Source organism: Hyphopichia burtonii (assembly GCF_001661395.1).
Source record: "Hyphopichia burtonii NRRL Y-1933 unplaced genomic scaffold HYPBUscaffold_2, whole genome shotgun sequence".
Lineage (NCBI taxonomy): Eukaryota > Fungi > Ascomycota > Pichiomycetes > Serinales > Debaryomycetaceae > Hyphopichia > Hyphopichia burtonii.
This window is the reverse complement of record NW_017963729.1, coordinates 150,881-174,975: the sequence shown is the minus strand read 5'-3', so window position 1 is coordinate 174,975 and position 24,095 is coordinate 150,881. Positions and strand designations below refer to the sequence as shown.

The 24,095-nt window shown below is 36.6% G+C and overlaps 16 protein-coding genes across 16 annotated transcripts in view; 9 read left to right on the top strand and 7 right to left on the bottom strand.

The window, feature by feature from the left end:
- Nucleotides 1-54: 54 nt before the first annotated feature.
- SCL1 (proteasome core particle subunit alpha 1) lies at nt 55-859 on the bottom strand (the record flags this gene model as incomplete). Its single annotated transcript, XM_020223430.1, has 2 exons — nt 55-791; nt 853-859. 2 exons carry the CDS (start codon nt 857-859, stop codon nt 55-57), a joined length of 744 nt encoding a protein of 247 aa, XP_020077459.1.
- A 264-nt stretch (nt 860-1,123) lies between these two features.
- On the top strand, nt 1,124-2,589 carry HOS2 (histone deacetylase). The gene has a single exon (XM_020220735.1). It carries the CDS (start codon nt 1,186-1,188, stop codon nt 2,554-2,556), a length of 1,371 nt encoding a protein of 456 aa, XP_020077458.1. The 5' UTR covers nt 1,124-1,185; the 3' UTR covers nt 2,557-2,589.
- Nucleotides 2,590-2,897: 308 nt separating this feature from the next.
- HYPBUDRAFT_151882 (peptide-N4-(N-acetyl-beta-glucosaminyl)asparagine amidase) lies at nt 2,898-4,352 on the top strand. The gene has a single exon (XM_020220734.1). The coding sequence runs from the start codon at nt 2,903-2,905 to the stop codon at nt 4,025-4,027; it is 1,125 nt and encodes a 374-aa protein (XP_020077457.1). The 5' UTR covers nt 2,898-2,902; the 3' UTR covers nt 4,028-4,352.
- Nucleotides 4,040-4,438, bottom strand: HYPBUDRAFT_105511 (uncharacterized protein; the record flags this gene model as incomplete). Its single annotated transcript, XM_020218414.1, has 1 exon — nt 4,040-4,438. A coding segment is annotated over one exon (399 nt), but the record flags the coding sequence as incomplete, so codon positions are not given.
- Nucleotides 4,439-7,287: 2,849 nt separating this feature from the next.
- Nucleotides 7,288-8,844, top strand: HYPBUDRAFT_104135 (tyrosine--tRNA ligase; the record flags this gene model as incomplete). The annotated part of the gene is made up of 1 exon (XM_020218331.1): nt 7,288-8,844. The coding sequence occupies one exon, from the start codon at nt 7,288-7,290 to the stop codon at nt 8,842-8,844; it is 1,557 nt and encodes a 518-aa protein (XP_020077455.1).
- A 5-nt stretch (nt 8,845-8,849) lies between these two features.
- Nucleotides 8,850-10,239, bottom strand: HYPBUDRAFT_151880 (3(2),5-bisphosphate nucleotidase HAL2). The gene has a single exon (XM_020220733.1). It carries the CDS (start codon nt 10,019-10,021, stop codon nt 8,924-8,926), a length of 1,098 nt encoding a protein of 365 aa, XP_020077454.1. The 5' UTR covers nt 10,022-10,239; the 3' UTR covers nt 8,850-8,923.
- Nucleotides 10,240-10,317: 78 nt separating this feature from the next.
- RIM9 (Rim9p) lies at nt 10,318-11,597 on the top strand. Its single transcript, XM_020220732.1, has one exon. The coding sequence runs from the start codon at nt 10,532-10,534 to the stop codon at nt 11,567-11,569; it is 1,038 nt and encodes a 345-aa protein (XP_020077453.1). The 5' UTR covers nt 10,318-10,531; the 3' UTR covers nt 11,570-11,597.
- HYPBUDRAFT_151878 (uncharacterized protein) lies at nt 11,592-13,089 on the bottom strand. Its single transcript, XM_020220731.1, has one exon. The coding sequence runs from the start codon at nt 13,027-13,029 to the stop codon at nt 11,608-11,610; it is 1,422 nt and encodes a 473-aa protein (XP_020077452.1). The 5' UTR covers nt 13,030-13,089; the 3' UTR covers nt 11,592-11,607.
- A 422-nt stretch (nt 13,090-13,511) lies between these two features.
- On the top strand, nt 13,512-13,829 carry KAR5 (Kar5p; the record flags this gene model as incomplete). Its single annotated transcript, XM_020223841.1, has 1 exon — nt 13,512-13,829. A coding segment is annotated over one exon (318 nt), but the record flags the coding sequence as incomplete, so codon positions are not given.
- A 1,196-nt stretch (nt 13,830-15,025) lies between these two features.
- Nucleotides 15,026-16,093, top strand: HYPBUDRAFT_106184 (uncharacterized protein; the record flags this gene model as incomplete). The annotated part of the gene is made up of 1 exon (XM_020218467.1): nt 15,026-16,093. One exon carries the CDS (start codon nt 15,026-15,028, stop codon nt 16,091-16,093), a length of 1,068 nt encoding a protein of 355 aa, XP_020077450.1.
- A 16-nt stretch (nt 16,094-16,109) lies between these two features.
- HYPBUDRAFT_187920 (uncharacterized protein) lies at nt 16,110-18,499 on the bottom strand. The gene is made up of 2 exons (XM_020222923.1): nt 18,375-18,499; nt 16,110-18,324 (listed from the first exon to the last, which is right to left on the bottom strand). Exons 1-2 carry the CDS (start codon nt 18,406-18,408, stop codon nt 16,127-16,129), a joined length of 2,232 nt encoding a protein of 743 aa, XP_020077449.1. The 5' UTR covers nt 18,409-18,499; the 3' UTR covers nt 16,110-16,126.
- Nucleotides 18,500-18,727: 228 nt separating this feature from the next.
- CIC1 (Cic1p) lies at nt 18,728-19,615 on the bottom strand (the record flags this gene model as incomplete). The annotated part of the gene is made up of 1 exon (XM_020218055.1): nt 18,728-19,615. A coding segment is annotated over one exon (888 nt), but the record flags the coding sequence as incomplete, so codon positions are not given.
- Nucleotides 19,616-19,840: 225 nt separating this feature from the next.
- Nucleotides 19,841-21,059, bottom strand: RCN1 (Rcn1p). The gene has a single exon (XM_020220730.1). It carries the CDS (start codon nt 20,678-20,680, stop codon nt 19,964-19,966), a length of 717 nt encoding a protein of 238 aa, XP_020077447.1. The 5' UTR covers nt 20,681-21,059; the 3' UTR covers nt 19,841-19,963.
- Nucleotides 21,060-21,278: 219 nt separating this feature from the next.
- Nucleotides 21,279-22,004, top strand: HYPBUDRAFT_146968 (uncharacterized protein; the record flags this gene model as incomplete). The annotated part of the gene is made up of 1 exon (XM_020220012.1): nt 21,279-22,004. The coding sequence occupies one exon, from the start codon at nt 21,279-21,281 to the stop codon at nt 22,002-22,004; it is 726 nt and encodes a 241-aa protein (XP_020077446.1).
- Nucleotides 22,005-22,256: 252 nt separating this feature from the next.
- Nucleotides 22,257-23,003, top strand: GPM1 (phosphoglycerate mutase; the record flags this gene model as incomplete). The annotated part of the gene is made up of 1 exon (XM_020222121.1): nt 22,257-23,003. One exon carries the CDS (start codon nt 22,257-22,259, stop codon nt 23,001-23,003), a length of 747 nt encoding a protein of 248 aa, XP_020077445.1.
- A 358-nt stretch (nt 23,004-23,361) lies between these two features.
- Nucleotides 23,362-24,095, top strand: part of NSP1 (FG-nucleoporin) — a gene marked incomplete at both ends in the record, with an annotated part of 1,835 nt that continues 1,101 nt past the window's right edge. Inside the window, one exon of the mRNA XM_020218411.1 lies at nt 23,362-24,088. Coding sequence (XP_020077444.1) covers nt 23,362-24,088 — 727 coding nt within the window. The remainder of the gene's footprint in view (nt 24,089-24,095) is intronic.

Genomic DNA, 24,095 nt, shown 5'->3' with positions numbered 1-24,095 from the left:
TCTACATTAAGTTTTTGCATTCATGTATTATCTATTGGTACATAAATAAGCCAACTAATCTTGTTCAGCTATAGCGATTAATCTATCATCAATTTCATCTGCAGTTAAAACTCGGAAGCCATCAGTGGTGGCCACACCAATTTCAATATCATTTTTCCTAAAATCAGTCCCTAATATAGAACTCAAGGATGTAATAGCAAATTCTACAGTTTCCTTCCAATCTCCTTTAATATAGTCTATTTTTTTAAACTTCTTCTCAAGGAAAGTGGTTGCTTCTTGTTGTTTTGGTCCGGTTGCAACTGCTTTAACTCCAGTATAATACCCAGCTGGATCACATTTGAAAATTTGAGCTCCTCTATCCTCATCTTCGAAATCAACTTGACAGAATGTTAAAGCAACTCCCAAGGGTCTCATATAAGCTCTTTGGGTATATAATTGAGATAAATTAGCCATTCTTTTAGCTAAACCTTCAACCGGCATTTCATAACCGTATTTATAACGAAATTCTGCAGCTTCAGCTCTGGCTCTTAATGCTTGTGCTCTAGCGTCAGCAATTGCACCAGTAGCCAACATCCCAATTGAAGGGGTAATCTTAAAAATATAACTAACAGTTTCTGCATCCAATAATTTATCTGGGATCTTCTTTTGTGAGATTAAAACGGCACTATCTTTACCAGTAACACCAATTGAAGTGATATTGGCAGAATTGATCGCCTTAAATGCATATTCAACTTGGTATAATCTACCTTCTGGTGAAAAAATAGTGATATGTCTGTCAAATCCTGCAGAACCTATTCCAAAATATGGTTAGTACCAAACTTTCACTCGCGGCTTCAAACTCCTCATACATACCAGACATTGTTATTATTTAGTTATTAAAATGTAATTAGAAAAACTCCAATGGATTCCAGAAATAAGATCACTTTATCAAAGTATCTGTTTCTCCAGCTGAATTCTACAGTGGCGACAGAAGAAAAAGTATTCAAAAGTGAAATGTCGCGAGACTTGTGCGACAATGTCTGACGGTGTTTGGGTCTTTCAATAATTGTCTTTTTTTTTTTTTTTTTTTATTTTTTTTTCTTTCTTTCTTTTCAAACTGTAACCAGCCCATTAACAGCTGCTTCTAATCATTTTTTATACGGTATAACCTATTCACTCGTTCTGTTCAAGGAGACGGTTATAATAATGGCGATACCAGTAAGTGAGACTGAGACTTTCACTGCCGATCAGAAGACGGCTAGTCATATACCGTTGCATTACCCGAATAACAATTCGAATTTAACCAATGTTTCATACCATTACAATCCACAAGTAAGTCAATATCATTATGGGCCATATCATCCCATGAAGCCATTCAGGCTCATGCTTACGGACCATTTGGTTATTTCATATAAATTGTACGAGAAGATGGACTTGTATACCCCAAGAAAAGCCACTAAACAGGAGATGTTAGAGTTTCATTCCGAAGATTATGTGAACTTTCTACAGAGCATAACTCCTGAGAAAACAGCTAGGTTGTCAGATAAAAAGCTAGCACAATTCAACATTGGTGATGATTGTCCAGTGTTTGATGGGATGTACGATTATTCGTCGATATATGCGGGAGCTTCTTTAGACGCATCCCGTAAGTTGATTAGTGGAATGTCAGATATTGCAATTAATTGGTCAGGGGGGTTGCATCACGCCAAAAAATCAGAACCAAGTGGATTTTGTTATGTGAATGATATTGTGCTTAGTATATTGAACCTACTAAGAGTTCACCCTCGAGTGATGTACATTGATATCGATTTACATCATGGGGATGGAGTTCAAGAAGCATTCTATACAACAGACCGTGTTATGACTGTTTCCTTTCACAAGTTTAACGGGGAATTTTTCCCAGGAACTGGTTCCACGGATGAAATAGGGGTAGGTAAGGGTAAAAACTATGCTATTAATGTACCTTTAAAAGATGGTATAGATGATGATTCTTATATAAGGTTATTCAAACTGATCATGGAGCCCTTGATCACCAAATTCCAACCGACTTGTATTGTTCAACAATGTGGTGCTGATTCCCTTGGGTTTGATAGATTAGGTTGTTTCAATCTAAATATTAGAGGGCACGGTGAGTGTGTAAAATTCATTAAATCATTCGGTATCCCCATGCTTGTATTAGGTGGTGGGGGTTATACTCCTAGAAATGTTTCTCGTTTATGGTGCTACGAAACGTCGGTGTTGAATGATGTAACCATAGATCCAAAAATTCCAAATTACTTACCTACTTATGACTGGTTTGGTCCTGATTTTTCTTTACATCCCCAATTAGAGGGCCGAATCGATAACAAAAATTCAAAAAAGTATCTTGAAAGCGTGAAACTTGAGATCCTTGAGCAGCTAAGGTACTTGACCCATGCTCCTTCAGTCCAAATGCAAGAGATCCCTCCAGACATTACTGGGCTTACCGAAGAAGAAGAAGAAATTATAAAAGATCTTAATTTAGAAAATGATGACGACGAGACTAGAAAATCTCAAAACACAAAAGATGAATCCAGAGATTCGGAAATGATGGATTAAGTTAATCCATTCATACTGTACATTAGCAAACCATTCATGGAGTAATATCTCCTTTGTAATACTAGATTTTCAATTTGTATATAGTATTTTTTTTTTTTTTTTTTGAACTTTTTTTCTTTTCAGTTAACTTTTTTAGCTTAGTCCTTTTGGATAATTGCCTCTATGTTATTCATGTCATTGAACGTGAAATTTTATAACTTTTAATGAAATAATGATATACTTGCCTAATTTTAAGTCAAAAAAAAATAAAGATAAAATCGCACTTTAAATCATTTTAGATCTCAGAATCAGCTTTTATATTAGACTATTGCTTGATCTCGATACTTTCTGTATAAACTGTGCCATAATGAGTGTTAAAACCGATTATAAATCGCTAGCCAATAGGCTATTAACCATATACTCCAAGCAGGTTTTCCAAAAGTCAATGAAGGGTGCAAAGGCAAAAGTAGCAAGACCCTATAGCGAATCTGACAGAAGATTCTTACTGAACATAATTGGATTAGCGAACATAACTGATAGCTATAAAGAAGCTGGTGATTTAGATAAAGTTCTTGATACTATAGATCTTGCTAAGATATACAGTGGAGTGGAGAAGCGAGAGCAAGAGAGTGATAAGAAGAAATCCAAAGACGGAATCGAGCTTGGGTATGAAGACTTTCTTGTATTAGAATTATTGCATTACTTCAAACATGATTTTTTCAAATGGATCACTATTCCAGAGTGCTCTAATTGTAAAAATGGTTCAGAGAATGTGGATTCCATCGGTATAGAAGGGCCACCAATCAACAATCCCGATGAGATTACAAGAATAGAAAAATATCGTTGTAAAACTTGTCAGAAGTCAATTGATTTCCCAAGAATTAATAGTCCTACTAAGTTATTGCAAACGAGAGAAGGAAGATGTGGAGAATGGGTTAATTGCTTTATGTTAATCTTGAGAGCTGTTTTGGGCGCTGATGCCGGCATTCGGTACGTTTGGAATTTTGAAGATCATGTCTGGTGTGAATATTACAGTTCCGCTTTATCAAGGTGGGTTCATATTGATCCATGTGAAGCTGTGTTCGATGAGCCAAATCTATATTGTGAGAACTGGGGTAAGAAGATGAGTTGGGTCATTGGTATAAATGATAGCTATATGATTGATCTTAGTGAAAAATACATTACTTCTATCGAGAAGAGAATCCCAAAAACCAATACCGTATCAAACGTGCAGTATATCAAAGATGTCTTGCATAAAATTAATTGTGATAAGCTTCTCAAATACTACTTCGAGTATATTGATCCTACAAGCTCTAATGAATCAGAAAAACTAATGAGTTTATATAATAAGGTAATTCTTATACACAATAGAGAAAAGTTGGAATTGAACGGGTCTAAATCACGAATCGATATGCCATCATCAACTATAACAACAAAAGGTCGGCAAACTGGTGGCACCGAGTGGACAAAAGCTAGAGGTGAAGATGGTTAAGTAACTGAAAACCTAACTCTGGATTCCCTTGGAATGTCTAAAGAGTTTAAGACCACACCATGATATAATCGACCACCACCAAATTACAATATATATACACCAAAAACTCAAAACATAATTATCAAGACTCTCAAATATGTATGACAATTTATTGTGTAGCTCTTTCGATTCTGGATTATACGAAAGTGGCTGAATAACGTAAGACCAGACGCTGAATAATGAATTGAAAGTAATAAGAAACAAAAGCCAGGTTGAAAATAGAATTGCGTAGCCGTAGAAGGCAAGCGATGTCGTCAGGTTTTGATCTTGCTCATCCGACAAATCGGAAAAGATAATGATCTCCGACCTTTCTATAAGGGGAAGTGGTTCATCGTAGTCCATAAGCTTCCTCTTAGTTTGCAACTTTGACAGATATTATATCGAAAGTATTCGTCTTACTTTTTTTTTTGTTACTTCAATTTATTTACAGATGTACGGATGTTACTTTACTTCTATTACTATTAGGTATCGTTAACGTTGACTTTGGCTCCTCCCAATAAATGAGGAGCTATCTCTTGTAACCAAGTCAATTCGATGGCAGAACAACTTCTACCGTATGCCTTTGCTGTGTAAACGTATTCTATGTACATGATTGCATCAAGATTGGCCTTACCAAACAAGTTAGAAGATGGATGAATACTTATCAATTGACCGTTAGTGCAAGTTCTAAAAGATCTATCAGGCATTCCTATAGCTGTATTTGTTATGTAACCTTTCAAGAAAGACTTTAGGATTTCGGCAACGTCTAGAGGTTTTTTAAGAGCCTTTCCGAAGTCATCGTTGCTCTCTTCATCATCAGTATCGCTTTCGATATTCATGTCATCAGCCTCTAGTTGACCTTTTAAATTTTTAAGTTGAGTTTCTCTTTGGTTTTGGGATAAACTATCATCCTGTTTTATCGTTGAAACCATATATTCCTTCAATTGGTTCCTTACTCGAAGAACATTTTTAAAGCCTTTGAAACTGAAAAACATGTCTTTACACCAGGCCTTTAGTTCTGGTATTTTCTTGGACTTGTACAATTCGTTGAAATAATTGAAATACTCTTTTAATGCAATCAAATCACCCAGTTTAGTGGCTAGTGGGCAATATTGTCTTCTCTTAAAATTCACTTCGTCCCTTAATTCACCGTTCCCACTAAACACGTTTAATACTAAATTATCAACCGAGAGGCAAGACACGATGTCAATTACTGGAGCTAAAACGCCCATTTCCAAAGCACTGATTAACACAACTGATAACTGGGGTGGCAATGGTAATACCGCCATTTTATAACCTAATGGGGTTATTTTCCCACTGTCATTCAAGGCTCCTAAAGTGTATAAAGTGTTCAATGCAGATAAAATAGCTTCTTGGCCTGGATGTTCGATCCAGGTCCAATTAAGTAAGTCGTCAACTCCAATTTTCTTCAAAGTAAGAATGGGAAGAATTATATCATTTCTCATGATTTCTGACTCCTGTTGTTTGGGCAATGCCTTCAAAAAAACATCTTCGGAATATAAACGGAAAACCTTACCTACACTTTCTCTACCTGCTCTACCTGCTCTTTGCTTAGCAGAAGCCTGGGAGATCGAGGTTGTTAATAACGTAGATAATCCAAGCTGGTGCTTCCAAACTTTAACTTTACGTAATCCAGAATCAATAACGTATTTGACTCCACTCACTGTAATGGAAGTTTCAGCAATATTAGTAGCTAAAATAACTTTTCTCTTTCTTCCCTTTACTTTTTCGAATATTTTCAGTTGTTGAGCAGGTGATAAAGCCGCATACAATGGTAATGGTATTATTGCAGGTGCTTCTTTTGGAAGTTGTGGAGCAATTGTTTGTAGGATATTGACACAATTATCAATTTCTTCTTGACCTGGTAAAAAACATAAAATATCACCTTCTTGTTCTCCCATATTTACTTGCACGACACTTCTTACCATTGTATCAACGATATCTTCAGATGAGTCACCCAAGTAATGTTTGGAAACAGGATACATTTTACCTTCGATGAAAAGAATTGGTGCATGATCAAAGAACTTACTGAATAATTCTGCATTTAAAGTAGCAGACATAATAATAATCTTAAGGTCCGTTCTCTTTTTTGTCACGATCATTTCTTTAAGGAATCCCATAATTAAATCAGTCAAAATGGTTCTTTCATGAGCTTCATCTATGATAATGGTAGAATATTTCATTAACTTCTCATCAAGCATTATCTCCCTCAAAAGCATACCATCAGTAAGGTATTTAAGTTTTGTCTTTCGAGAATCAGTAACATTCGAGAAACGAACCTGATACCCAACCTCTTGACCTAACGGACATCCATATTCTTCACTTACTCTGGTAGCCAAGGATGCTGCAGCAACTCTACGTGGTTGGGTAACAGCTATCTGTTTTTTGTTTAGAGGCATTAAAAATTGCGGAATTTGAGTAGATTTACCAGAACCAGTTTCACCAATGATTACCGTTACTTGGTTTCTGCTGATGTAGTCAAGTATTTGATCTTTGCTTTGGGAAATTGGTAATTTTTGACGAACTTCATTCAATTCTGCAGCTCTTTGAGCTAAAAGATGTCTGCTGACATGCGATCCTAGAGTATAAATTCTTGAAGATTCAAAGTCGTCGTCATCTTCCTCATCTTCCTCATCATCAAAATATGTGACCTTAGCTGACTTTTTGCCTTTTTTTTCCTTTATCCTCTTATCGTTTGTCTTTCTTCTTTCCTCACCGTTCTTTGTTGATGCCTCATCGACAACCGGATCTTCAGTAACTTCCAACTCTGATTTGGCAGTATCTTCGTCAACCGTTTTGGATTCAATATCTTGAACAATGGGCTCGGGCTGCTCCATTTTCTCACCTGAGTCTCCATCTTCGAACTTCATCTTCTTGTTAGAACGATTGATCTGAACATCTTTTCTTGCTGCAATAGGTTCCTCAACTACACTTGTTTCCACTTGGTGTGCATTCTTCTTGTTGTTTCTCTTTCTCTTTCTTTTCTTACCTCCACCAACGTCGTTTGGAATGTCTCCCGGGTTATTTGACATCTTGTTCTTAGTTTTTAACAGGATTCTTTTGGTTATGGTTTATAGTATATCTTTAGAGAAGAGCAGAGAAGAAGAAAAAAAAATATGTGTGGATTTATACACAGGACTACGAAAATATTTATTACTTCAATAAAAATCAGATTCTCATTCCCTTGTTAGGTTTCACAGTTAGATTTAACATTCGGTGTAATGCTTCGCAATACTTTGGTATCAAGGAGGACACTAGGCCGTTTTCCAGCCTATGTGAAAAGGTGGCAATCATCCACGCCGAATAAAACCTCCGATTCTGAAGATAGACCTGAAACCATCACAATTGTTCCCAAGGTCGAAGATTTGTATCTGGAAAGTGCTTATAAAAGTGACCTTGACATATCCTTGATTGGCCATTTACAGTCACGATACTTGGTTGAGTCTATCACCGATGATGAGTTATTTAAATTGACTGAGCCTTCTGCAAACAAAAAGCTCAAATTATATTGTGGGGCAGATCCCACTGCAAAATCTTTGCATTTAGGTAATCTCCTTCCTTTGATGGTGCTTCTTCATTTCAAATTGAGAGGCCATGATGTAGTTGGGCTTATTGGAGGAGCCACTGGGGCTGTTGGAGACCCTAGTGGAAGAACTTCTGAACGAACTCAAATTGAAAATTCAGAAAGAGACAATAATATTAAGGCAATTCTGGGACAAATTACCAATTTTATCGAAAAAGGTGTTGAGTATGCAAACTCCAGGAAGTATCCTATTAACAAAGAAGGGGACCACTCTTTTGAAAATAATGCTAGTTGGTGGTCCTCCATTAAGATGCTTGACTTTTTGGCTACTTACGGTAGATTCATCAGAGTATCTTCGATGTTGGGTCGAGATTCAATTCAAAGTCGACTCAACTCGGAAGCCGGTTTGGGATTTAACGAATTCACCTATCAAATTTTACAAGCTTATGATTTTTGGCATTTATACAAAAACAAAGGAGTTAATTTGCAAGTTGGTGGTAATGACCAATGGGGGAATATTGTAGCTGGTGTTGACTTGATATCCAGATTACAAAAGCATGATCAGAGTGACAAGGAAAAAAAGACTGGAGGATATGGTATGACTGTTCCGTTGTTAACCACTCCTAGTGGTGAAAAATTTGGTAAATCTGCTGGAAATGCAGTTTTCATTAGCGATAAGCTTACAAAGCCTTTCCAATTATACCAATATTTTATTAATACCCCAGATGAAATAGTCGAAAAGTTATTAAAAGTATTTACCCTCTTACCAATGAGTGTAATTGAACAAAAGGTGCTTGTCCAACATAAGTCGGATCCAGGATTGAGAATAGCACAAAGAGTGTTAGCCCGTGAAGTGGTTGATTTGATTCACGGTGTAGGTGTTGGTGAAGAAATGGCTTATATTACTAGCTTTTTATTTCCGACCCCTAATCAACCATTTGATGATGAAATCTCAGCTGATAAGTTGATAGAGAAATTCAGTAGATCTGGTATTATGGTTGATATTAATTTGAATCAATTTCCTAATGCCAATGATCTCAAGATGAGTACCTTACTTTCTGCTATTTTCAAAAAGTCCAAATCTGAAACTAAGAACCTTATTAAAGCTGGTGGTGTATACTTGGGTCTTGACCGAGATCAATTCATTGATCCTGAAGATGTTGTCTTATTTGATAAGGAGAATCATTTGATTGATGGCAAACTTTTACTTGCTAGAACTGGTAAACAAAATTACTACATCGTTAGGGTTCATTAAGCAACACCTATGTAATTACTGCATTCTTGTATATAAAAATTTTGAATTTTCTATACCTTCAATATATATATGTATCAATTTAATTTAAGACGTGTTTGACGGCACTGATTATTTGGGGGAAAATAGCTTTATTGCCAGCAATGACACCTTTTGATTCTAAAAGTCTTCCACTACCAAAATACAAAGGATTACCAGAAATATCACCAACTTGACCACCACTTTCGTAAATTAATATATTACCAGCCGCATGGTCCCAAATTTTTTCACGATAAGTATCACTTACAGGTAATCTTAAGTAAATATCGGCTTGACCTTTAGCCAAAACACAATATTTGACTTGCGAATCTAAATTAATGGTTTGCTTAGCGACTGATTCACCACTAAAACCCAACTTTTCCTTGATAAGCGACTGAGTTGAATGGGAAGAATGGCCCTTTTCGACACCTTCAACGACTTTTAAAGAACTGGGGTCAACTGTCTGGTTCATCTTTATTTGTTCTTGACTTTGTAAAGGAGTAAAGTCATTATTATCAAACAAAGGCGAATAAAAAGATCCAACACCTTTGACAGCAGAGAAAAGACCACCTTTAGTTCCAGACATGTCTTCATTAGAGTTGATAGTGGCTGGTAAGTTTGGACAACCAATAACACCTAACACGACTTGACCATCTTCGATCAAGGCTAAACAGACTGCAAACTGGTCGCCTCTCAAAAACCCTTTAGTACCATCAATAGGATCAAGGGCCCAATAACGGCCTTTTGAACCACCATTGGAAGCACCAGAGTCAATACTATCGTAAATTTTGTCCAATTCTTCAAGCTTGCCAATTTTCAAATTTGAACTATCAGTCTTAGCTTGAACTTCAGTTATAATTCTGAAAACTTTGTCACTCAAAGTCTTACCTTCTTCATTATCTTGTCTTAAGGTATCAGAATCTTCTTCACCCACAATCTCATCAGATGGGAAATTGAGTTTGATGGCATTATTAATTATGGCTTGAGAAGCATAATCACCTACAGTGACTGGAGATTTATCTTCCTTGGTATGGGTCCCTGACTTTTGTGTAGTTGCAATTTCATCACTGAGTTTTTTAGTCAAGACGGAAGCTCTTTTGACTGCTAATGTAGCAACTTCCAATTCTCTTCTGTATGGGTGATCTAATGGAATTGTGGACATCTTTGCAATTGAATTGAATCTGCTCGTTACTAGAAACCTTACCAGATTCGATACCGTATTGATCTGTTTTATGTATACAAGACTTGACAACAAAATGGCAATGTTCAATATAAAAAGACTCCAGTAAAAGTATCTCATGAATCTTTCTATCTTGAATTTTCAGATTTTTCTGACTCTGAGACCTTTGCTCTAAAAAAAAAGAAAAACTTCAATTTTTTACCTACTTTCCTCCCATAAAAGGCAGCAATTCAATCAAATCCTCAAGAATCAAAGAAGCAATTGAATGTTCAAGCAATGAAATTTTAAATTATCAACAAACCAACTTTGTAAATGTGATACTGTATTAGCCCCAATTGATTTCATTTAAAATACGTTTGGGTGTTTGGGTGTTTTTTCCAGAACTTTTCTTAACTGTTCTTGACATAATAAAAAGATCTTAGCATCGCCAAATCATGATAATTAGTTACTATTCAGATTAGATAAGACGATCAGAACTAGAGGCCATATATAATGCACAAGGGACTAGTTGTGCTATGCATTCTTACGTGCATTTGCTTGGTTATTCAACTACTACCATTAATATCGGTGCCTATAACTGGTGAGTCCACTAATTATAATATTCGTCTATCAACTTACAAGAATAACACCTTTGGTTTGTTTGGAGTGTGTGACATTGCTTTGGATATATGTTCTCCCCCAAAGATTGGATACCCGTCCAAGCACAGTCATTTTTACGCCATCAGTGTTGAGGAAAATTATGATGATAAGTTTGGAGGAATTGAACTACCCTCAGGAGCTACTTACACGATATCTAAGCTATTGGTTGTACACGTTATTGGATTTTGCTTGACTGCCATTATATTTTTGTTGATTTCTTCGTTATCAGTGATACTTTACTTAGATTCGAAAGGATTTGAGTCGTCGAGGACAGCTCTAAAGCATTTCAAATACAAATTATTGAAACAATCCAACGATGATAACGTATCGCCTGCGTCTACTGGGTCAGTCAAACCACGGAAAAGAGATCTCCGGCCATATTTGAGTCTCATTCTAACCGCATCGCTACTATCCTTCCTATCTACACTTCTTGCCTTTTTGGTAGATATTTTACTTTTCATCCCTCACTTAAGCTACTTGGGTTGGATTCAGCTTATTCCCATTATACTACTTGCAATTATGGCATCCATGGTGTGTTTCATCAAAAGAACTATATCTTCGAGAAAGTATCTTGAAGAAGAATACAAGACTGAAATGGATGATATGCGCATGAGGAACAACGTTGATACTACCAGGTGGAATGATGACTCAGCCAGTGATGACGGCTTTTTCATCTACACTAATGGGTTTTACAGTAATTATAATGATAGCAACAGTCATAATAAGGGGAAGGGCGGCTGGATACGACATTCTCCGTATAACGATACTGCTGATGAAGTTTCAAATAATTCTAGTCAATTTGGTTTTTCAAATAATGATAATATGGAACCATCCCATGATCCGGAACCTAATTCAGTTCCGAATTCAAATAATAACAGGACCCTTTGTTGAATATTACGTATTTATACTTATCATGAAAATATATACATTTAATTTAGTAATTTACCTATGTACTCGTAATTAGAAGTATCACCTAAGTCTTTATACATTTGCTGAGCGAGCTCAAGGGATTTTTTGTCCAACTTGACGCCGTTATCCTTCACCAATTTTGATATTAATTGCGTAAGTTGCAAAGCCTTGGTGGTATTAGGGTCTTCCGAGGTAGATTGAATAACTTGAAGTCTTTGCATTAACATCTCGGCAAACTCGCTCAAGAGGAAGATACTTGAATTTTCTTTATTCTCAATTAGCCTCATAAGATGATCGAGGTCATAAACATGCTCTATGATCTCCTCTAATAAAAATTTAAGGGAAAAACTATCAAGGCCATTATGGAAAAAAACTGGCTTCAATTGATGTAAATCTTTTAAGACCTTTGATTTGATCAGTCCTTGGAAATCTTTCAAGGATTCGGTATATTTTGTTAAAAATAAGTTGAATGTCTCCTTGGAAGGAGCAACTTTGTAATTGGTCACTAGCAACTGAAGGAGGCTCTTTGAATCCTCGATATTATTTGCCAATGTGAAAAGATAAGCGAGTTTATCTAGCTGGCTTACGTGTAACTCGGTTTTTAAACGAGGGTGGATTTCAAAAACTTTGGACATGAAGTTGTTAAATGATTGAACTTTCATTCCTGAAGTAATATTTTCTCCATGCAAATGATTTATGAGTTTCTCCGTGAATTGTTGAAGGTTCTCATTGCTGAAGTATGCTAGTTTCAGACCAAGGTATCTCAAAGTAATGTCAAATAATTCACTATCACTCTGAATCAATTCACTGGTTAAAAGAATCGAAGAGATATTCTCAATATTGATTGTATCGGCTCTTGTCTTTCTCATTATGTCACCTTTTCTATATATTTCGAAAGAAGTATAAAATTTATCGAGAACTTCCACGGACTTTAATTCTTCAACATTGATACTATTCAATTTTGCTTTAATCGCATCTACTTTGGCTTCATTTATATGCTGTAATTTATTAACGGTCGAGGGTAAACTCTTCAAAGTTACAATCTGGGTATTGAATAGCCTTATCCATTCGATAACAGCAACTGCGAAATGTAATGAAAGTGTTGTTTCTTGCAAATTAGCATTTGCCGGAGTAACTTTATAATTAGGATCACCGGTGAATACTGCATTTTGAGAAAACGTCGAAGTTAGAATGTCATTGACGTCTGGTCGAATCACCAAATCAGCAGTATCTTCAGGAGAGAGAATTTCATGATGGTACTTTGGAAGACCATCAAAGTTAGGACGTTTGGGTATGGCCGCTAAATTCTCTTCTTCCGTTAATTTTTCACTCTCAAACCTATGAATAGTTTCGTTTGGAACAAACAGTATTGGTGATTTCACTGAGTATCCTCTTCTCAATGACAACGGACGCCCCTTGAGTCCCTTGAGAGATCTAAGCATAACAAATCAACTAAGTAATATCGGTTTTGGCCCGTCTATCGAGTCTTAATTCGAGTTTTTCATTAGTTTCCCAGTAGTTTTTTTCAGTCTTTGAGCTTTTTTTTTTTTTTTTTTTTTTTTTTTTTTTTTTTTTTTTTTTTTTTTTTTTTTGTTTTGTTATATTTTGTTTTTGAGTGATTGTACAATTCACAAAAAAGACTGCAAATTGAAGGTTTGAAGTCTGTTTGAAACTAAGAGACTCCTACTTATATATAAGAGGCCAGTCGGGATCAGGTCTGAGCAAGCGGTTATTATGGCTATCGAAAATGAAATTTTGTGTTAGCTGGCTTATGTTTTTGGTATTTAGTTTCATGACAAGGGCTAGTGAACTAGACGTTCACACAAACTTTGAACATTATTTCATGGATGAGTTCTTGCTAAACAATCTTCAGTTCACTGAGTCAGAGTTCGAGAGCTTGTTGTATAAGACGAGTGACTCAAAGTGTGTTCAAAATGCTGTACGTGACTTAGTTCACGAATGTATCGTTTCTGGAGCAGAGCAGTTGGAGCCAATAAGGAGGAAAACTCTGGCACTCAAGCTATCCGTTTGTGAATTTGAGAATACCCAAGTAAACTACCCCGAGGCTTGCCAGAATGTAGTAGAGGAAAACGAAGTTAACGCCTGTATCCAAAGCTTACAAAGTAGTCCTCAGCATTGGACAACTTACAGTGGGAATTACCGTGAAACGTTTTCAATCTGCTTTTCAGAGTCGTTGCCTTTCGCTAAAGATCAGATTATAAAAGTTTTTTATAACGTAACCAAGATTTACGAGAAGCTTCAAGTAGAGCTAGGCAAATCGTTTCACCAATCTAACGAAATGAGAGAAGCTGTTCAAAAAAAGTTTGATAAGTTTATGGAGTTGTTACGTAGTGTGATTTTGCAGCAAGAGGACTATCGAGAAAGAAACAGAGAGAAATACGAACATTATACGTCGGAGTTTGAGCAAACCATGCAAGATAGTTTGGTTGCGTTCCAAAGCCATGTGGAAGCATCCCAAAATCAATACCTCCATAATACATTACTACTAGATGAATTGGCAGAGAAACTAAACGGATTCAATCAGGGTGTTGAGGTTGGGTCTAGGACTCTCCATTCTTTCCAAAAAAGGCTTTCACTCAACTTGAATCAAGCCGAGTTGGATACTCTGAGCTTGATCTCTAAAATCGTGTCGAGTCTCGAGAAGTCCGAATTGGTAGGAGTCCAAAACTTGATTACTGCTAATAGCCTCAACCTGGTGTTACGGGATTCGGAGGAGGTATCTACCCAGATCGAAATCTCATTAAACACGGCCAACGATCTCGCTCGTCAGCATAATTCGGTCCTTGAAAGCGAATTTAGGAACTTGGCTCTGGAATTAATCCTTATCAATGACGACTGTCTAGATCAATTGGAAGATCGCTTTGAAAAAAAGCTCTTCAATCTAGACGATTCCTTGCTGGAAATTATCCACTCTCTAAATAAAACTTTTCAACTGTTGGAAACTTTAGACTGGAAAATAAGAAATATGACTCTGTATACCTTCAGCTTTCCTCGTCTCTTCCTGTTTCTGTATCTATTTTCTCCACTAAAGCTTCTTTTCAAAGCATGGATGAATATTTCAATCTTGTCCATATTCACAGCAATTATTGGTACATTTGTAATTTCTTACATATTTTTGTTATTTTCTGCAAAATTATGGTTTTCATAGATAAAGTTCCACCACCAGAGTTACCGAGTGGCATTCCTGTTACTTAAGCTCACGCTTTCAATCACCATAGGTGCTGGCACGGCCTTCATAGCGTTTCGAATAATCGAAAATGGACTTTGATACGTTTTTTTGCATCTTCTTTTTGTCGCATTTTGCTGTGTTTTGGACTTTGCGTAAGTGAGGAGATTTTATCTTATCGTGATCATCAGGACTCATCTTTTCTGACTTCTGAAGCTTAATTGATAATAAGATGCTCATCAGATGTTAATATGATATACATTTACTTAGCTATCTTTCTGGTTTTATGTGGTATAATTGTCGGGCAGGAACATAATTTAGAGAAAGGAAAGAATCGTGATTCAGTGAGTCCAATTGACAATGAGATTTATTCAAATCTATATACATATGCACATTTGATTGATATTTCTTACTGTATATCCTCTACAAGCCAAATCGGCGAGCCTTTTGAATGTGAATTGAGTTGTGAGAAAAGATTTCCAAATGTTACTTTGGTTTACCAATGGTATTTTGATGATTCGGTCTGCGGTTATATAGCAACTACAAATTCCAATATTTTTGACTATGAAAATGCATCTAACAGTTCTAAAAAGACAATTATTGTTTCATTGAGAGGAACAAGGTCAATTTTTGATACTTTCACTGATTTGAAAACTGACTTGACCGATTATGCTAACGTTAATAGCAAACTACCGGCTTGCGGTGATCAATGCAAAGTCCATCAAGGATTTTATGATTATTTCCTTAGAACACTAGCCATTATACAAAGAGTATTACTTCATGAGTTGATTGATACTCCTGAGGAATACGAATTGCTTATTGTTGGTCATTCCATGGGTGGTGCAATTGGTCTTTTCATTTCATTGCACTTCCTTGATTTGGGTTTTGATAAGATGACGTTGGTAACTATGGGCCAGCCGTTAGTTGGCAATAAGCAGTTTGTGGATTGGGTGGATGATGTTATGGGGAGTAGGTTCAAGGCTAAACACAATTCCTTTGATCGAAAATACTTACGCATAATCCATAAAGGGGATATTGTCACTGTTATTCCTAGTAATAGAAATAACGATGATAACTACATTCAGTTTGAAAATCAAATATATTTGAACTGTTCTGCTTCAAATCCAGTCCCTTCTCTCGAGAAGGTTGTTGATTGTCAAACTGCAAGTAATCAAGCATGCATAGCGAAAGATTTTAAGACCCATGATAGCATCAATAGGAATTATTTTGAAAGTCACAATACCTACTTTAGAAAACTTGGTCTATGTGGAATGAGGATTAGACCAAATGATATAGAAATTAAAGAAAATTTTTATTGATTACGGATTATCTGTATTATTAACGCTATTTAGCTAACGTGAAAAGGCAAACCTTGGTTCGTCATCATCGTCGTCATCATCATCGTCATTATCATTACCCCCATGACTTACTTTCCTAATTGGAATGTGTCTGGGTTTAGCTGGTGAGTTTTGTGAGTCAGCAGGTACAAATAGGCTTTCTCCTTTACCGAATGAGAATCCTTCTTCATTATCACTTTTCTCATCATGCTCAACAAAAGCCGGTCCCTGAGGTTGGTATCCATTCACATCATCCATTAGTCCATCAAAATCTTTGGTCATATTCAGTTCTAAATCAGTTGTTGCATCCGTGTCTCCCTGGTCCTCACTTTTGAAGGTTATTTTATTGTCAAGTGTTATTGGTTCCAAGTCTAAAAATGATCTCGACAATGCTGATTTGGATTTCTGGTTTTTGTTAAATCTTTTGAAATTTTTACGTCCTTTGAAAGACAGATGTGTCCGTTCAGCTTCAGACAGCTTTGGACTTCTCAATTTTATTTCGAACAATTCTACTATTGCTAGATCTTTAAGCTTTTCATCTAGGGGTTGATCACTTCCATCAAGTCCTAGCTCCTTTTTAACAACCTGCTCTTGCTCTTCTTTTGTATTTCTTATTGCGTCAATTAACGAAATCGAAGGCATGAATTTCCCGATTTTTTCAGGTTCTTTTAGTTTTAGTTTTTTGCGGTCAGGTTGATCATGGCGTAATTCTAAAGGCGCGGACCTTTTGCTAGAGCTTTCAGTGGTTTCTTCAATTGCCAATCCTTTATGTTCCATAAAGTTTAATTCTAGTTCTTTCGGCTTAGGTTGTTTTGGTTCAGGTTCTGTTGGTTCAAATCCTTCTGGTTCATGTTGCTTAGACACAGGGGAGATTGAGCCGCGTTCTATTCCATTTAGAGCCCTTGTGGATTCAGTCATGGCTTTCTGTGCTGACTGAAGCGTTTTTCTAATATCAGTTTCAGTATTTTGCTTTTGAGAAGATTCGTCTATGGTTATTGGTGAATGAGGAAATGAACCAATCTGCTGTGTCTGAGTTTGAGTTTCATTGGGAGCCGGAGTCGAAATACTTGGTGTGAAATCAAAGAAATCTAATCCACTTGCTTTTTCAATTTTACGACGTTTTCTTCTTCTTATCTGAGTATCCGTCTCGTTTTGCGATAAACATAAAGGTTTGAGGGAAGATTTTGAATTATATTTAATGCAATTGAAAAGAGATTCTTCTGTTACTATTTCACCATTTAAAGATTCCGCAAAAGACTTTAAAGAAGATGTAAAAGTAAGGTCTTCATTCAATTCTGTCATAATAAAACAATGACGCTCAGGATTATAAGCTTTTGATATTTTTTTTATATCTTCCTTCAATAAATCGCCGTCAAGCTTATTTGATTTGAAGTATTTATCACTTCGGAGTCTTTCAATCAGAGCACTTAAGCACCCCAATAATTCGACCAATTCTCTAGTTTTCTTTTTTGTATCATCAACAAAGACGACCATGAAAGAATCCTGAAACAAGCTATCTCGACTTTGACTCGGAATCATATACAGATTATCACCGCGACGAGAAGGGGGTAAGAAGTTAGATAAGTTAATAGACCACTTTTTGATGTCATTAAATTCATCTTTAATGCAATCAAGCCATGTTGAATATACGATTGGAATACCTCTCAGTAAAGCGATTCTCAATTCATGATTCTTTTGACTCAGAAGAGTAACGTAATGGGTAGCCAGGAATATGTCTTCACATAGTCTTAAATCTATTTTCAAATTGCAAACCTCCTGTATTTTCGAAACCAAAGGATTTTGTTGTTGAATATTATTGATCAGGACAAGGCCACTATAGGGATAAATATTGAATGGAACCCATTTCAAGGTGATTTGACACATTTTGGAACTACCTCTTTCGATTTTGAATCGAAGATGATTTTCTTGGTCTATAAATCGGTCTGTGAAACGATCAGTGAAGTCAACTATGAGTGGTGATTCACCTTCTTTTAAATAGTATTTACTATCATTGATTTTCAAAGGCATTCTTGATCGAATCCGAATGAATAAAGGAGTCACTGGACCATCATTGGGGCTCATTACTTTGACGGTGAAGAAGTTTTTTGGAACTTTAAGGCCTTCAATCAACAATGAGTTTGGATCATTTCTGTAATCTTCTGAGCGTCCAATTTCCAATTCTGAATTATAACGAAGAAACTGTTCATTAATCACTAGAAGCGTTAGTTTACTGAACAATTCCAATTAAATGGATCATACATACACTTATCATCCAACGAAGCCTTGAAGAGCCACATCAGTCAAGGAAGAAATGTGTAAATCATCGAAGTGAAGAAACGCATTTACATAAAAAAAAAATCTCACTAAAAGAAGAACTAAAAAAAAATTATGACAATTGAAAAACTATACAAATCTAAACTAAAATTACAAATTTTTAGCCTTTTTAGCAGCTTTGGCTTTTGGTGAACTCTTTTTCTTTTTCAACTCAGAACCCAAAAGTTTTGCGACGGTGTCAGCATCAGCCAATTCCAATAAACCTTGTTTATAAGCATCATCATCGAGATCTTCATCCTCGATTTTTTCTTGATCTTCATTAAGAATGTCTTGTTGATCATAAATTTTATCAGCGTAGAAGATTGGCAAGGCAGGAGATAAAGTTGTTTTAACGAATATGGCTCTGATGTCATTTTGGTTGAAAGTAGCAATGATATCTTGGACGTTATCAACCAATTGGTCTTGATTCAAGTTATTTATACCACCGGCTTTAATAACGATATTATTACTGATTGGAGGGATATAAAAAGTGGAAGAAACAGCCTTAGCAAGTTGATTTTTCAAACTTTCTAAAGACAATTCTTTATTTTTAGTGATTTTAATTGGAACCGGAGCTTTATTTGATTTGAAAAAAGTTTTACCTAATGCATTTGGTAATATATTAAAGACATTATCATCGACTAAGAATAAATCGTAATCATTATGTAATTGACGACGTTTTTCGAAATTTTTGAATTCAGTTTTAATATCTTGAATAGTATAAATTTTTTGTAAAGTTGGTAAATTAAGATTTTCAATTGATTCCAAAGTTTCATTAGAGGTGATTAATTGATCTTTGACAATAATGCATGTTCTTAATTTCGAAACATCACGGAATTGATGACTTAATCTAATAGCTTTTGGTTTTAAAGTAAATTTTGAATTTAATTTTTTGGTTGAAATATTAACAAATAAGTTTTTAGAAATTTCATCATCTTGTTCATCAGCATCTTCAAATAAATCTTTTTTGGATGATTCAGATGAAGGTTTATTGGATTCACGTGAAACGTACGAAATTATTTCTCCGATAGCTTTGGAAATTTGTTCATTATTAACAATTTTTTCAACTGAAGGTTGATTAGTTTTTTGTTCGGTTTTTTCTTGTTTGTTAGCTTCTGGTTGGGTGGATTTCACGCTCTCTTCCTTACGTGGTCTACCTCTACCCTTTTTAGCAACAGGGGATGCTTCAGCTTGTGGATCAATTGTTTTACGAGGTCTGCCTCTACCTTTTGCAGATGGGGAATCTGTGGATTTGGAGTTTTTCCCTTGAGTTTTTGAGGCCGGAGAAGGAGTGGCGGCAGCCTTAGCCTTGGAAGCTGGTGCTTTGGATCTAGTATTGGCCATTTTGCTATGTAATGAAGATATCAACGAAGAAGCTGGAGGTTGAAAAATTTCTATAGATGCATCTCATCTCTATTTTTTTTTTTTTTTTTTTCCTTCCCTCTCGCTTCCTAATTTTAGGTGTACGGGCGTGATAACCGGGTGTACGGGTATATATATTAGGGCAAACTAGATAATAGAAGTAAAAGATGCAAATAATTAGTTTAAAGGAGGTAGAGAAGTTTTGGGAGGACGCAGTTTGGCAGACAGAGTGTGTGGGCCCCTATTATTGACGGTATCCAAAACGATTGCCGGAACACCATTATCGATATCTTCGAAAAGAACCTCTGGTTTCATATTAAGATCAACCACCAAGTTATCTTTTGCATGATGGGTATAATCGTTATCCTCGGAAGAAAGAGATTCATTGTCAGAATAATCTTGATACTTTCTAACTTGGGAACTATCAAACCCACCTAATCTTTCCCAAAGTAAATTTGTTAATTCATCAGTGGGGAAAGTCTTGTTACTAGGGCCTTCTTCAACTTTATCCCAGTGGTCCCATTCTGCAGGGGGTGATAAAGGAGGTGATATAAGGAAACGTCTACTCCCCAGTTCCAGCGGTAATTCCAAATATTGTTTAGAATCTTGTTGAATTAAATAGTGAGGATTACTGGTTATGGACATCTGGTTATCTCTGATTGAATAAGTGATTCTTAAATAGTTCCAGTTAGAACTGCTCTTAAGCATATGACGAATGTGGATGGCTAATTGACTAGACTCACAAATGATTAATATCCTATTGAATTTAGGAAGCGATATAAGTTCAAGTAAACTATTATCGACTGCAAGATCCTTAAGTAACGGAGTTGGATCTTGTATAATTTCACCAGGTAAGTGAGTTATTATAAGGGTGTTGGTTGGATTTCTAGGCATCTTGTGATAATTCTATATCTTACTCGGGTTTAGAAGAATAAGCCCTCCCATTTATATACTTGAACAAGTGCTTATCGATAGCTAGCAGTGCCTACCGGTTTGAGTTTCTCTAAACTTTCAGTGATGGCTGCTGAGCGGACCCGCCTGTGTGCAGGCAAACCCTCACTGTTAGCAGAAAAGACGGTGAACGAACAAAAAAGAGCGCAGTCACGTGCGCCAGCCATCAGCGATTAACTACTACTGCCACCCTAACAGCTTTTAGAGTTGCAACCGGTTAAATGTTAGTGTGACTGGCAGCTTACGTTTGGGTTACAAGATGGTCTGCCAGACGGGTAGAGCCGAGGGAGTTGGGCTGTATGCCCGGGTTGTAGTCATGGATTGCAGCAATCGGTCGTAGAACGAGAAAGAGCAAGACTGAGTAATTGATTCTATTCTTTTCTACTACTATTTTATACTTTATACTATTTTATACTTTATACTATTTTATACTTGATATACTATTTTATACCTGATATACTATTTTATACTCGATATACTATTTTGTATACTTTATATTTCACATAATACTTTATCATTTAGTTTATGATTCAAGATCAGGATGTCTTGTGAAGACGAACACTTCCAGTCCCACCCCCATTCCCATTCACACGATGGCGAAGAAGGTCACAGTCATATAGCGCCCACGCCAACCAGCGAGTCGTTATCGTTACACAGTAAGATCGATACTGACCATGTAACGGCGCTCAATTTACAAAACCCACCCAGTGAGTTGAGCAAAGTGTTCAGGATCCCCAGTGAAAAGTATCGGTTGAAACCGGTGATCAAGCTGGATTGTGACGCTCAATTGATTATAAATATTCCCTTTATTAATAGCCACGTTAAATTATACTCAATCATCCTAAGAACCAATGGAACAAAGTACTGTCCTAAAACAATCAAGTTATGGAAAAATGACCCATCAATTGACTTTGATAACGTTGAACTGAAGAAACCACTTTTTATAATATCCCACCCGCTAGTGGGAGTCAACTACGACGACGACGACGACGACGAAATGCCCGACTCTTTGGAATCCGATTCAGAGTTTGTCGAACACTACTTACCGCGCCATGTATTCACCGGAGTCCAACATTTAACCGTCTTTCTCGAAAACATCCATGATGATGAAGAAGATGAATGCCATCTACATTACATAGAACTAAGAGGAGAATCTACAGAACTCACCAAGGACCCGGTCATCTCAATCTACGAGCTGGCCCCCAACCCAGCAGACCATAAAAACATCATGGCCCAGGAGTCAGGTGGGTTCTCCTTGGGTAATTGAAAAATCAGTCAATTTATGCTGCCAACTGATCCATCACCTTACTCCAGTAAACCGCCCCCGTACACCACAACCACACTTGATGCTCGGACTTCATAGTTCCACATCGCCGATGCAATCAGGTGGTTAAATCGACGGTGTGCACTCACCACGGCTTTGCTCCATATAAATACATGAAAAAAAGTCCTTTATTGTATATATTGATTTTCCAATTCCAACTCTTTTGTATAATCAATTGAATACATATATAATACAATGCCAAAATTAGTTTTAGTTAGACACGGTCAATCCGATTGGAATGAAAAAAACTTATTCACCGGTTGGGTTGATGTTAGATTATCTGCCGTTGGTGAAAAAGAAGCCAATAAAGCTGGTGAATTAATTAAAGAAGCTGGTATTAATGTTGATATCTTATATACTTCTAAATTATCTAGAGCCATTCAAACTGCTAACATTGCCTTATCATCTGCTGATCAATTGTACGTTCCAGTTAAAAGATCATGGAGATTAAACGAAAGACATTATGGTGATTTACAAGGTAAAGATAAAGCAGAAACTTTACAACAATATGGTCAAGAAAAATTCCAAACCTGGAGAAGATCTTTTGATATCCCACCTCCAGAAATCGCTGATGACTCTAAATTTACTCAAGTTGGTGATATTCGTTACAGAGATATCGACCCTGCTGTTATTCCAAGAACTGAATCTTTAAAATTAGTCATTGATAGATTATTACCATACTACCAAGACGAAATCTCTGGTGATTTACTTGCTGGTAAAACTGTTTTAATTGCTGCTCACGGTAACTCTTTAAGAGCTTTGGTTAAACACTTGGATAAAATTTCCGATGATGATATCGCTGGTTTAAACATCCCAACTGGTATCCCATTGGTTTACGAATTAGATGAAAAATTGGCTCCAACTAAACCTGCTTACTACTTGGACCCAGAAGCTGCTGCTGCCGGTGCTGCCGCCGTTGCTGCCCAAGGTTCTAAGAAATAATCTTGATGCTTACGTATTTTTAATAAACACTTTTTAGATATATTTATATTCTTGCAATTGTCCTTTGTAGTCCGTATAGTCCCGATTTTAATAACCTTGAAAAATCCCTTCCGTTCTCTCTGGTGCACGGGTACGATATTTTGATTTTCACTCATTTCGTTTTTTTTTTAAAAATGTTTTTTAAACCATCAACTCGTTCCTTTGGCCGATTCAAAGATCGATTAATAGGTTGAGTTTGATATCGTATCACAGAGTCGTGGACAGAACTAGCTTGACAGTTGCAAGAAGAAAGCCCATCTCTTTCGGTGAATTTTTTCCCCTCTATCTCAATTGATCAACCCTCAGCATAAACTAAATCATGTCTTTTGGTTCAAGTAATACTGGTTTTTCTGGTTTTGGAAATAACTCTAATAACCAGTCTTCTGGCAGTGGCTTGTTCGGAAATCAATCCAATAGCCAATCCAATAGTCAACCTTCTGGTGGGTTGTTTGGAAGTAATAACCAATCTTCGAGTGGTGGATTGTTTGGCGCTAACTCGAATAATGCTGCGAACCCATCCACCCCTAATGCCAAACCAACCACTGGTGGTCTTTTCGGAGCCTCTAATAACACTGCTTCTGGTGGTCTTTTTGGAGCATCTAATAATACCGCTTCTGGTGCCGCCCTGACCTCAAATGGTGGTTTGTTTGGAAATCAACCAAAACCTTCAGGTGGTTTATTTGGAAACCAATCAAATGAAAATAAACCTGCCTTCTCCATAAATCCTCCTTCTGCTGACTCTTCTAAATCAACAACTCCAGCATTCCTGTTTGGAGCTAAACCAGAAGAAAAGAAAGACGACCAACCTGCTGCTGGTGGGTTATTCGGTTCTAAACCAGCTACTGGATTTGCTTTTGGTGCTAAACCAGAAGAAAAGAAAGACGACCAATCTGCTACAGGTGGTTTATTTGGCGCTAAACCCGCTGAATCTAAACCTGCTACTGGTGGATTCTCATTTGGTGCTAAACCAGAAGAAAAGAAGGATGATAAGCCGGCAGCTGGTGGATTATTCGGTTCAAAACCCACTGAATCTAAACCTGCTACTGGTGGATT